General features: G+C 29.6%; 2 protein-coding genes across 2 annotated transcripts in view; one reads left to right on the top strand and one right to left on the bottom strand.

Moving 5' to 3' along the window:
* Positions 1-3,377: 3,377 nt before the first annotated feature.
* On the bottom strand, positions 3,378-5,946 carry LOC108694812 (iron-sulfur cluster assembly scaffold protein IscU). The gene is made up of 4 exons (XM_018204487.1): positions 5,672-5,946; positions 4,566-4,790; positions 4,119-4,197; positions 3,378-3,929 (listed from the first exon to the last, which is right to left on the bottom strand). Exons 1-4 carry the CDS (start codon positions 5,759-5,761, stop codon positions 3,850-3,852), a joined length of 474 nt encoding a protein of 157 aa, XP_018059976.1. The 5' UTR covers positions 5,762-5,946; the 3' UTR covers positions 3,378-3,849.
* Positions 5,947-6,881: 935 nt separating this feature from the next.
* LOC108694803 overlaps positions 6,882-13,274 on the top strand; it is a 9,013-nt gene continuing 2,620 nt past the window's right edge. The window contains exons 1-10 of the mRNA XM_018204475.1: positions 6,882-7,287; positions 7,853-8,118; positions 9,181-9,391; positions 9,506-9,822; positions 9,975-10,184; positions 10,282-10,461; positions 10,739-10,853; positions 11,145-11,353; positions 11,496-12,036; positions 12,125-12,236. Coding sequence (XP_018059964.1) covers positions 7,231-7,287; positions 7,853-8,118; positions 9,181-9,391; positions 9,506-9,822; positions 9,975-10,184; positions 10,282-10,461; positions 10,739-10,853; positions 11,145-11,353; positions 11,496-12,036; positions 12,125-12,236 — 2,218 coding nt within the window. The 5' untranslated portion in view covers positions 6,882-7,230. The remainder of the gene's footprint in view (positions 7,288-7,852; positions 8,119-9,180; positions 9,392-9,505; positions 9,823-9,974; positions 10,185-10,281; positions 10,462-10,738; positions 10,854-11,144; positions 11,354-11,495; positions 12,037-12,124; positions 12,237-13,274) is intronic.

The raw sequence follows: 13,274 nt of genomic DNA, 5'->3' as shown, positions 1-13,274 counted from the left end.
TAATTTTTATATATAGAATATATTTTTATATATTTTAGAAAATTATGAAAAAAATAGCGAAAATTTTTTACTATCTATTTTGTAAAAGTTTTTGAATTTTCTTTATAAAATCGTTTTTTAAAAATGATTTTTTGTTCTTGAGTAATTCGCGAGTTAAGTAAAAAGGAGCACTCTGACTTTGATTGCTCATAATTCCATTAAAAATCATCGTGCTACAATTAAAAAAACAGATTCTTAAGACTGAAACGTTACTCTATCGAATAGTATCATGCTAATTTTTTAAATGTAAAATATATAGAAATTTGAGTTAAAAATATTATTATGAATATTACTGTCCTTATATATAACAATTACGCAATAGAAAAAAAGGACAATAATTTTTACCTCTAATGTACATATATTCTACTTTTTTTTTAAATTGGCAATTACACCATACTTGATAAAGCAACGTTTCAGCTTTAAGAATCTATTTTATTAATTACAGTACAATAATTTTTAAATGAATTATGAGCAATCAAAATCAGAATGCTCTTTTATTTAATCCGTGTGTAACAAAAAACTTGGTAACAAAAAGTCATAGAAACATTTTTTTAAAACGAATTTTTAAGAAAAACTTTAAGCTTTTACATCAGATAGAAATTCGCGATAAGTATATTCTGTATATAATTTTGAGTTAACAAAATTCCGCAGAAATTTTTTTTCCAAATCACCACAGTTTTTAATATTTAATATTTAAATACTATATTCAAATTCAGAGCTATCAGGAATCTTCTAAAATCGAGTTTCACAATAATCAGATTTTTTTAAATTTAGATTTTAGACTTCTAGAATTAATCAAATTCAGCGACCCTGAAAATTCTTAGAAAGCAAGATCTTTCATAATATTGTTAGAAACAGAGTTGTTAGCGCAAAAGAAAAAAAAATTACTTTTCTCGATCACTTTTTGAAAAAATTTCCATGTATGGATATATTTTATATGATTATGCATATGTTTATGAATATTTATGTATGTTTATACATATTTATACATGAAAAATTTTTTACGACTACTAACGGTTTTCTGCAATTTGCAAAATTAAAAATAAAAAAAATATTTGCATTGCCTCTTTGAAAAATTTAAAAAATTCTTTTTCATAATTTTTGAAGAAGTAAAGTTTAAACTTAGAATTTTATAGTAATTTAATTTAATTTTAGATTAATGAATTCCTTGATAATAATTTCTCTGATTTTTTTCGGTTTTTCCGTTTTCCTTAATCACTTTTTAATTTCATTAACTTTTCTCTGATTTCCATAATCGCTAATAACCCTATTAGAAAGCTCCAATCCTCAAAAGATTAATCGATAGATCTCTAATTAAAAATAATTGTATTAATTCAACAGTATTAATGAAACGAATATACTATATATGTTCCTGTTTTAATAAAATGTTATTTATTTCATTAATATTGTCATTGAACTAACAATTGAATTGATTATTTTCAAGTGGATTACTGTTGAGTGTGGATTACTAATGCTGTTATCACAATATTATATTTCTCCGTTCATCATTACGGAGAAAGACTAAAAAATACGCGCGTGTTCACAAAGCACAAGTTTTACGAGTTACTTAAGTCATATGGTCTTCACATATTAATTGGAGCGCTTTCCATTGATAATGACTAATATCAATGCATATTATTTATTATTGCGTCATTGTTTAGTTTAATCACGTTTAATTGTATTCGTTGTTTCTCAATTTTTTTCATTATTCAAGTCGTTGATGAAATCAACATATATTTCATGAGTAAAAAGAATAAATATATCATAAGATTTTTCATCTTTATATACAGGATGTTTGCTAAGTAACGATAAAATTCTCGTATAGGGATAGAGCGAAATTCTCCGAATATTGGTTTTCAATAATTTTTTACTCAAATACTAACAACTTTACAGAAAAAACAGCGAGACAAAAATTGTTTATTTTTTTCTCGTCGAGTTCTAAGAATTTTTTAATAATTTTTTATCAATTTCATAGTACTGCATTTTCATATATGTATATATATATATACAGGGTGTCCTGAAAGTTTTTGTTAATCGTTTTTGTGTAGAGCGAAACTGAATCGAAAAATCCTGTACTATTTTGCAATTTTCGCAATAATTAACAAGATATTAATTACTAAAAATTGCCAACTATTAATCTTGAATAATTTTTTACTCAAATACTATCAACTTTATAGAAAAGCTGTAAGAGAAAAATCATTGTTTTCTTCTCATAAAGTTCTGAAAATTAATATGTGAACATAAATTCTGAAATGTTTTCAGAATTTTTTCAGAATTGTTTAATATTTTCTCATGTTGATAAAAATAAGAAAATGCAGTACTAAAAAATTAATAAAAGATTCTGAAAAAATTCTTAGAGTTCTATAAGAAAAAAATTAATAATTTTTATCTCTTGCAGTTTTTCTTGTTAACTATTGCAAAAATTGCAAAATGATAGAGGACTTTCTGACTCAGTTTAGTTCGCCCCATGAGCAAGTTGTTGTTACTTATCAAAGCCTATGTATAATAAATGCAGTTTAAGACGTTGAGATAATCTAGCTTTAATACAATCATGACTTGAATAAACTTCCATTTGAGAATTGTTACATTGAAAATTTTTGAACGCTGATAGAAACCCATTTAAAGATGTTTTATACATAAAAATATATTTCAAAATGATAATAAAATTATGAAAAAATTACAGATTATTTTAAATCATATTTAAATTGATGCGATAAATTTAGTGACGGTTTACTATCTGGATCGTAAATTATTTTATAAATAATAATATTTTTTTAATATGTGCTCTAATAAAAATGTATGGAAATGTATTATAAACTAAATGACAAAAATCTCAATTTTTTTATACTACATAATGTATTCAAGATTATTTATAGAGTTACATTGCGATGCATGAACTAGTTGCCCAATAAATATTTGGTTCTATATTTTTATAACTAATCAGTGAATTGCAATAAAATTGCTTTGTATAAGTTATATGTTAAGAACTTAAAAAAATTTAATTTTTTTATCCATTAAAAAAATGTTAATAAAAATAATAACAAATAAAATAAATAAATGATAAGAATATGTTATTAAATAAAATATGTAGTTTTATTCATACAATTTTCATACGTATATGTAATTTATTTAATGTGTAAGTATTAAACACATTCTCAAATTTAATTTTCTTTACAGGGACTGTATAGTGTGATATATCCTTAAATACGATTTCCTGCTAAAACGATTTGAGCAATAAAATTCGCTTTAAAACAAATTAAAAACAAAATAGCACTAAATTTTTGATCCAAACTTGATTTGAAAGGATATAGCTAAATTAATAGAGGTGATAAAAAGAATTTTTTCGTTATATACATATATATTTTCAAGTAGATCGCTGTTGGCTAATGCTGTTATCACAATATTATATTTTTCTATTCTTCATTACGGAGAAAGACTAAAAAATACGCGCACAAAGCACGAGTTTTACGAATTATACATATATTTCGATATAAATATATATATTAATTGCTTTCCATTTATGTTCTCTGATAATTTTCACTTGTGAGAATGTCATAACTTAGTTGAATCTGCCTTTCTTTTGTATTTTGACAAGTGAGATTTAATTGAGTTTTTACTATATCTACATAAGAGACCGTGTATTTTAGTGAATCTCGTAAACTCACTTTAAATATAAAGTTATGAACCTATGTTGTCATGTGACAACTTTTTAAGCAAATAATGACATCATTAATCTGAATATGAAATAGCTCAAACTCAGTTCCACTTGTATGTAAATGGAAAGCAATTATTATATAGATTCGAGTCTCATTATTTCGTCTCTTCAATCTTTGACTGTTGTTTGATGCGGTAATCTGACAGAGCAGCCTTAATTGCGTCTTCGGCAAGCACTGAAATTTACGAAAAAAATTATAAAACTGATTATTTAATTGTACTGATATTTGTAAGATCACAAAATCCTGATACTTAATTACATTTGATTTTTACATTTTCTATTGGAATACATATTTGTCTTATCTCAAAAAATATTGCTTACTCTAATTAATAAAACAAAATTTTTAGTAGGTATGTGTACTTACTCGAACAGTGTAGCTTGACAGGCGGAAGGCAAAGCTCTTTTGCAATGTCAGTATTTTTTAATGCCAATGCTTCATCCACCTAAAAAATTTAATAACAAATTAAAATTCTTATATTGCAATACATTTTACGGTATATACAATAGTTACAACTCGAACATGAAGTAAATACTTGGACAAAATTTAAGGGAGCTTGTTATTAAATAAAGGTATGTTATTCACTATGAATCTTCATAGAATCACTTGAAAATCTATTGTTTATGTTACATATACTATACATTTTCAGTACTTGCAATGAATAATGGAATATAACCAGTGATGATTATAATTTGCATGTTTAAAGTTATAGCCATATTAAATATGCTCTAATATATTACAAGTTCAAAGAATAATTATAATTTAACATAATTAAGAATTAATCATAGTAAATTATAAATTAAAAAATCTCACTGTTTTTCCTTTAACCCATTCTGTTACTAAAGAACTTGAAGCAATAGCAGAACCACAACCAAAAGTCTTGAATTTTGCATCAATTATCTTGCCCTCTTCATCAACCTTGATCTGAAGTTTCATCACATCACCACAAGCCGGTGCTCCTACAAGACCTGTTCCAACATGTTCATCATTCTTATCCAAGGAACCAACATTTCTGGGATTTTCGTAGTGATCTATTACCTGTTTAATTGTAAAATCAGAACATTTTTGTTTAAGATTTTCAATTTAGGAATATCATAATATACATAAATATTATGTACATGAAACAATGATTGATTAATAAAATCATAGTATACAAATATTGTATAAATTGATAAATAAAATTTGTATATCTTGCATAACACATTTAATATTATATGAATGTTCATACAATAAAATAATAACATATGACATTTTAGATAAAATAAATTGATTGATACTGTAAATTGATACTGTAAATAGAAGTCATGTGCATTGACTTTAAAAATGTGACTGATTGACATATATAATTTATAAATGTTCCATCATAATGGAATAAAAATAAAACAACAAAGAAAAAGACGAAAATGCAATCTATGGCCATATTTTGATGTATGCTGCCAGTATACTAAAAATCTATAGTTTATGTCACGTATATTATATGTTTTCAGCTATGACAATGTATATATTGGAACATGAAGTATATATTTATACTTTATATAGTAAAAAAAGATTACACCATATTACATCACACAATCAATTTATTATGCAATAAAATTATGAAATATTTTAATAGAAAATTTTTTTATAAAATTATTATACACAATCGCTTTCTGTATAAATACGATTCTCTAAATTTTTTATCGTGTTTACGCCGGATACTAAATGCTTGAAATGTGACTAAATCAAAACTGATATTAAACATTAAAAGTTATACTTTATTCATATATATAAGAACACATTCATATCGCTTATTTAACATAATAAATGAGATATAGATTATTAGATAAATTCAAACATTAATAAAAGAACAGTACGTGAAACATACGCGATTAAAGGTTGGGATTGGAATTATGACAAGATAGAAAAATGACGATAATTACGTTTGCGTGATAGAACACGGCCGGAACGCTCCGTGAAATAATCTTGAACGTCGTGCCGATTCCGGCGGGCAATGCCCGGAACAATGCCATCTCCTTTTATGCGCACTTTATCATGAATCCGCTATATCTCTCCGATTACTTCAATAATACCCGATAATGGTCACGTTCAGCCTTCAGCCTTGAGTCTCAAGGCTCATCTCTCGAACTCATTTTCACATTCTGCGTAATAACTGAAATCCACCATCTTGTACTCACGACGCATGCTCATATAGACTGTGTTCCAAATTTCACTGTCAGTGCTGCAAATATATAGTATACGTAACATAAATTATAAACTTTCAGCGCTGGCAGTTAATTTTGGAACACAGCCATACATGCCACAGCTGTATTCCAAAATTCACTGACAGTGGCCTAATTTCCATCAAGGGTTTAAACCGACTCAGAGGATTGATTCTGGATGTATTCCGAATCGGAACTATCCCTGTTCGGAATATATTCTGAGATGCGTTCAGAAAATCTGAGTATTGGTAGAGTGAGGAGTGGGGTGCATCCTAGAATAATCTGACGAAGAAGTTTCTGAACGCCTTAGATGATGCAATTGGATGACTGGTAAACATCGAAAATCTTGTGATACTGGATTTCGGATGGAATTTATACGTTTTTGTCGTACGAAGACCTTTCTGATGAAATCCTATTTTTCGACTATATTAAAAATATTAAAAAATTTATATCATATTGGATTCGCTATTTTCTTTCTTGCAATTTTAATCGGATTTGTAATCAGCGATATCGAAAACCCTGTGGCACCAAATTTCGTATAAATTGAACAACTCTTATATTTTGGGGATTTGGAACAATTGGGAACCACTGTGCGTCTGCCATAGACTTATAAAATAGACGGAGAGAAGCTGAAAACAACATTGAAGAACAGCTTTATTCAGACATAATTGTTTCTTTCTTTTATAGTGAGCAATGGGGGGCCAATCAACTTGATCGTAAGAGAACTCTCGAACTTCTATCTTCGTTGCTCTCGGCCACTTTCTCGCTTGCCGCGGTGACCAATCAATTCACTACTAGAAAAAAAGAGAACTACTCTGTGATTATTTCTTTCTCTTTCTATCAAGTCTTCAATTTCTCTCGTATTAATGTTCGTCTATCTTATAAGTCTATGGCGCCTGCTCCATCTCTGTACTCTGTGCAATCCATGCAGCCGTGCTTGTCTTACCTCCTATCACACAACTGTTTACGGAACGTATGCGAGGAACGACAGTTAACGGTTCTCGCCCTAAAAATTTTGAATATTAACGAAACAGCGTATAAATACGTGCAGTTTCGTCCGTCTATTTGCGAGGGATGCTCAAACACCGTCGCGACGAGACAAAATCGTGTGAGCCCATGATTGAGTGATGCTTCGAATGATTGACGACGCCGAATCGAAAACATCGCGGTGATCCAGTTTTGGGACATGTGTCTCACAAACGATACGCTCAGTGAAGTGATCGATATTCGTCGATAACGATAACGATTTTTATTCGTTTGCAGCGTGCTTTCAACCAAGGATGGCTAGCCGAGACCCATCGGTCTCCTCCAAAATCGCAGATGATCATAGCGTCGAGGTTAGTATTAAGGTCGAATAGATCTGTTTTCATTCTCTAGCTGCGCCCTTATTTCATTTCAATGCAAAAAGTATGAAAAGGCACAGTCAGAAAAACGAACTGATCTATTATTGTTGTGTAAAGCATAACGATAACCACGAAATTGTAATAATGCCTTTTCTTATTCTGAAAATTTACGATAATATTTTTGCTGTAAAACTGGACCTCTTACTTCAAGCATATTTTATTATTTTGGATCAGTATCTTAATAAAATGTCTTAATGTGAGATACTAATAATTCGTTCATTATTTATGTCTAAATAGAAGATTCTAAAATATATATTAATGATGAAATTAACAATAAAATTATATAATTAAAATTAATACTTATTTTATTCTAAAATTATAAATAGTTATTATAAATAGTTATATATAAAGTATATAAAGTATATAATATAAAAAAAGATACATTATTATATGCATATTAGATTGATTAATTATGTAAGAATCGTAATATTATAATTGCGTACTGTAATGTAAGATTAAAACTGATAATGAAATATAACCTTTTACTTTCTTATTATAGACATTAGCAGAAGTTTTCCGATGTTTCATTTGTATGGAAAAGCTGAGAGATGCGCATCTCTGTCCTCACTGCAGTAAATTGTGTTGTTATACCTGTATTAGAAGGTGGCTCACTGAGCAGCGGTCTCAATGTCCTCACTGTCGGGCTTCCCTCCACTTACACGAACTAGTAAATTGTCGTTGGGTCGAGGAAGTAACTCAGCAACTTGATACATTGCAAGCTGTTTGTATATCTAATTTTCGACATGACGATTCTAGCAGAGACAGGTGTGAAATAATATTCTAGAATTTTAGAGACATTTATTTTTTTTGTAAATTTAAAAACTAATATACAAAGTGCGTCACCAAAACCCGGACAAATTTCAATTTAAATTTTTCGCTACATTGTGCCTCCGCCAAAAATATTATTGGCGTCCGAGAAAGCCTGATGCTTCTAGTAAACAATCATATTCTGAAAATAGTCGCAATGTTAAAACCACGTGCGGAGTATAATCGAAGAGCCGCGATCATCAAAGGCCTTCGGCACTGAGTACTTAGCAACGGAAATAATTCGGTTCTTTGGATACCCGAGATCAATCGTTTATGACGTTGTGACAAAATATATAACTTTAGAACAGTCCAACGAAAGTTCAAATATGCCAGGAAGAATATGCGAGGAAGAGTCACTCGAAAAAACGCATCGCGAGGACCCCCGCAGTCGTTGAAAGGGCTCAAGCGCTGATTTCGGATGACTCAAGGTAATCGTTGCGAAAAGCATCGATTGTGATGTAAGCGAGTCAACAATGTATCGAATTGCCGAGGAGGACCTTTACAAATCGTATACATTAAAGATATGATAGATGCTTTCTGAGACTGCCAGGACAAGCCGAGTTGCTCGCTTCCAATTCTGGCCTTCCAACAACCCAGATTTAAATTCCTTGGATTACTACGTATGGAGTAGTTGAAAGGATCACAAACAAGTCTTGGCATCCCAATGTGGCGTTAAGAATCGCTATTGAGGCAACATTCATCGGCATGGACAACGCTACATTATAGCGTGCGTACAAATGCTTCAGACCGAGAATAGAGACCATTCAAACTAATGGGGGATATATTGAATTGCTCTACAGGGATTCCTCCCAAGTGTCATGTAAAAGGCTTTTTTGTAATATTTAATTTTTTATTAAAAACATTTTGTTTAAAGAAATTGTTTGATTTGTCCGAATTTTGGTGACGCACTCTGTATTTTTTAATAATTCTATTTTTTATTCTGTTATTTATTCAAAGCATGTATTTTTATATAATATGTAATTTGTATTTGTAATATTTGAACTTTTATTATTATCATAGATGCACAGCACATCAGGAAAAATTATCTGTGTATTGTTGGACTTGTCGTAAATGTATTTGTCATCAATGTGCTCTTTGGGGAGGTACTCATTCGGGACATACGTTTAAACCTTTGGAAGATGTTTATGAGCAACATGTTTCTCAGATAAAAGCAGAAGTAGGTCAATTAAATAGACGGCTCATGGAGTTAATCAGTCTTGTTCAAGAAGTGGTATGTTTATAAATTTTAAATTTATTATTAATGGAAGAAAGTTGTTGAAAATGTATAGGCATATGAATTTATTCTGCTACATTTTGTAATTTTATCATGTTTATATTTTATTAGGAGAGAAATGTTGAATCGGTGAGAGCTGCGAAAGATGAAAGAGTCAGAGAGATTAGAAATGCAATAGAATTAATGATAGCTCGTCTGGATTCTCAATTGAAAGCTAAACTGCTGACTCTGATGGGTCAGAAGAATTCATTGACTTTGGAAACCGAACAACTAGAAGCTCTATTACAAGAGGTGGAATATCAGTTGCACACATGTACACGCTCCGAATTGATTGTTAAAAGCGCCGAGCTATCTCGCAAGATACATCAGGTTCGCAAAAAACCAATGACGAGTTTTGTTACTGCACCTGTACCTGCCGATTTTCATAGGTAAGGCTTTTAAAGTAAAGATTAATGTAATTATTATATATATTTATATATATTTATGTATGAAATTTGTTATAATTATAATGATATTATATTATAATTAAAGCTTTATCATTATAATTTCATATTAAATTTCAAGAATTATTTTATTCTAGTGAAATTGTGCCAGGCTATGACAGCGCAACATTTGCCATGCAGAATTTTACTCAGCTTCAACTGAAAGCTGATCCTGTATATTCTACGCCATTGCATGTGAATGGGCTGTGTTGGCGATTGAAAGTATATCCAGATGGCAATGGAGTTGTACGCGGAAATTATTTGTCAGTATTTTTAGAACTCAGTGCTGGATTGCCGGAAACTTCAAAGTATGTAAAATTCATAAGTAGTGATTTGTACATTTTTTCAAATATATCTAAAAATATAAAACAAAAAATATCTGTTTTATTCTAAATATTTTTGTAGGTATGAATATAGAGTTGAAATGATTCATCAAGGCTCTCGTGACACGAGTAAAAATATTGTTCGCGAATTTGCATCTGATTTCGAGATCGGCGAATGTTGGGGATATAATAGATTTTTTCGATTAGATTTACTCGCGACGGAAGGTTACTTAAATACAGAATTAGATACTCTTATACTGAGGTAAATATTTTTATGAACATTTTTTAATTAATGCTATAAAGCTAAATTTATTCGAAATTTTTATGTTTTAAAAAAGTTTTGAGTATTTATATTTGTGTACATAATAAACTTTTTATATCTTGTATCTTATATAGATTAAAATTACAATCATATAGTCATAATTTTATATAGATTAAAACTGCAGTCATTAGCATTATGAACATAATATTAAGTAAAACAATACATTACTTATTTAATATCAAATTGTGTATATAATTATCTAATATAAAATTGACAGATTCCAAGTACGACCACCGACATTTTATCAACGCTGTAGAGATCAACAATGGTACATTAGCCAATTATTAACTGTCCAAAATCAATATATCACTCAGATTAATGAATTGAAAGAGGTAAATGGTTTAAAATAAAATCTAAAAATGTGTAATATAAAATAACATATTTAACATATCTATATATTACGATTATAAGATAATCTAAAATAATACAATTATATAAAATAAATCTATATATGCAAAAATTCATTTTATAAAATGTTTAACTGAAAAAAGAATAAGTTAATTCTGATATTTTATACATTTATACGTATAATTAAATACTTGTTGATCATATATAATACAGAAAAAATTTTATTAGAATAATATAAAAATATTTTATGTTAAAGAAATATTTTTTATATACAGAGACTAGCGATAGAAATTTCTCGTAATGCCATGGCGGCTACCAGAGCTACTAGTGGAACTAATGGAACGATATGCGCAGCAACTGTAAATACATCGCCTATATCTATACAGCAACAGCAGCAGCAACAAGATACAGGCGAGCCAATGATCAATTCAAATACTACACGAACAATTGATGCATATTCTACTACGAATGGAACACCAGTAAGGTATAAATGTTGCAAAATCTACTTAATTGCATCAGATTGAACCTTCATATATTTTAAATAAAAAGCTTTATCATTTTTAGCTTTCAAGATTCTAAGCGCAAGTAGAGATTCTATAATAATGAAACATATTTTATTATAATAGATCAATACTGAATACACTTCCCAATAATGGCAACTCAACGGTACCAAGCGATCAATTGATACCAATGTGTGAACTAAGCGAGCTCTCGAGTATGCATACTCTCAGCTCTACGATGACATTGCCATCGAAGACGTCGTTGAAGACGCACCGTGCCAATTTGAATGTTATCGAGGCTGAGAATATTTCATCGCCACGTCGCGTCAACGATACGTCATCCGAGGAATGCCAAGCCACGGGAATTCATCTAGTTTCCTCATCGTCACCTTATTCATCACCCAACGTACTTGGTCATCAACCGCTGAATTTATTGTCCAATAATAGTGCCAGCGATCCCCTGCTCTCTACATCGGTATTATCGTCGATGACAAGCAATATGCATCGAGTTAATAACTCAAGTGTCGCGGAAAGCGAAGCCGCGCAACGTTGCACCAATGATGCGTCGCCAGGAGAGTGTCAGGCTGCCAATAGTGTCCACTCTCCATCGTCATTTTACTTGTCTCCGTTAAATCTCTCGTCTGATAGCAGTATCAGCAGTAGCGACGTGAGCATAGTCTTTATTTTTTTTATATTTTTAGTTTTATATTTTTTACCAATTTTATTAAGAATCTATTGTCATTACATCATTATAGGAATTAAATGAACATGATATTTTTATGGACGAATGCGAACACAATGAGCCCAACATCACGCTTTTGGATTTAACAAATGATGAAAATGATGTAGATGATGAGACCATGTCAGGTATATGCAAATTGTATATATTGTTATTTAGATAGAAAATAACATTATATTTAACCCTAGTTATACACACTTTTTTTCTATTTTTGATATACATATCCCATGGGTCCCTTAGAATCCCATCCATTTGTTACCGTAACTTCTGTAAAAATGAATATATTTAAATTAATTTTTTTTTTAATCGATGGAGAATTAATTAAGGAACAAGTCACAGGAACAAATAAATGTAAAAGTCAATAGAATTAAGGAGCTTCCAGATATATAGATTTAAAGAAAAAGAAAAGTTCAGAAACATGAAAAAACTTTAGTAAATTGCACTGGGATTTCTGGGACTCCAGTGTGTATAGCGAGGATTAATACATATTTATATTGTAACAGAAATGCATTAAATGATGAAAATTTTAAGATCAAAGATTAATTGTTAGATAAAATAAATAATATGTGATTATATAAGTCATAATTAAAGCTGCAAAAAATGTTTGTTCGAGATGTTAAGTAGTGTATTGCAAAATTAGGTGCTAGCTCGAACAGAGATTCATCCAGAGATGAGCAAGGACAACGATTGTACACTGTCGATAGAGATGTTGAAAGCGAAAATTCCATGAATGAAAGACAACATGAAGAATGTGTGAAAGAAATCCCTATGTCCATCATTCCCATTAGCTTTTATGCGAACTCGTAGAATCCTATCTTTATTCTTATCCCATATTTAAATTTGATTTACTTTGCACAGTTTAAATCTGTATTTAACTGTACTTCTCCTAATGCATGTACGTATCCTATATTATTAATCCTGTATTATTAATATTTAAATATTCAAATTATTAAAATTACTCTGTTTTAATGCGTCTGTGTATTTTATGTATAATTAATACAAATGTTTAAATTGTTAAAATTATCTGTAATTAGTCAAACTATCTGTTCTGTACATTTTCATGTTCATAGAAAGCACTTGTATTTATGAAAACCATTTGATTATTCGAAAATAACAAACTTTTTATTTATCAAACAATATTAAATTATAACTGTGTTAACTATTTT

This window comes from Atta colombica, unplaced genomic scaffold (assembly GCF_001594045.1).
Source record: "Atta colombica isolate Treedump-2 unplaced genomic scaffold, Acol1.0 scaffold1, whole genome shotgun sequence".
In the NCBI taxonomy this organism is placed as follows: domain Eukaryota; kingdom Metazoa; phylum Arthropoda; class Insecta; order Hymenoptera; family Formicidae; genus Atta; species Atta colombica.
The sequence above is the reverse complement of the archived record's forward strand: the minus strand, read 5'-3'. Positions and strand labels throughout refer to the sequence as shown.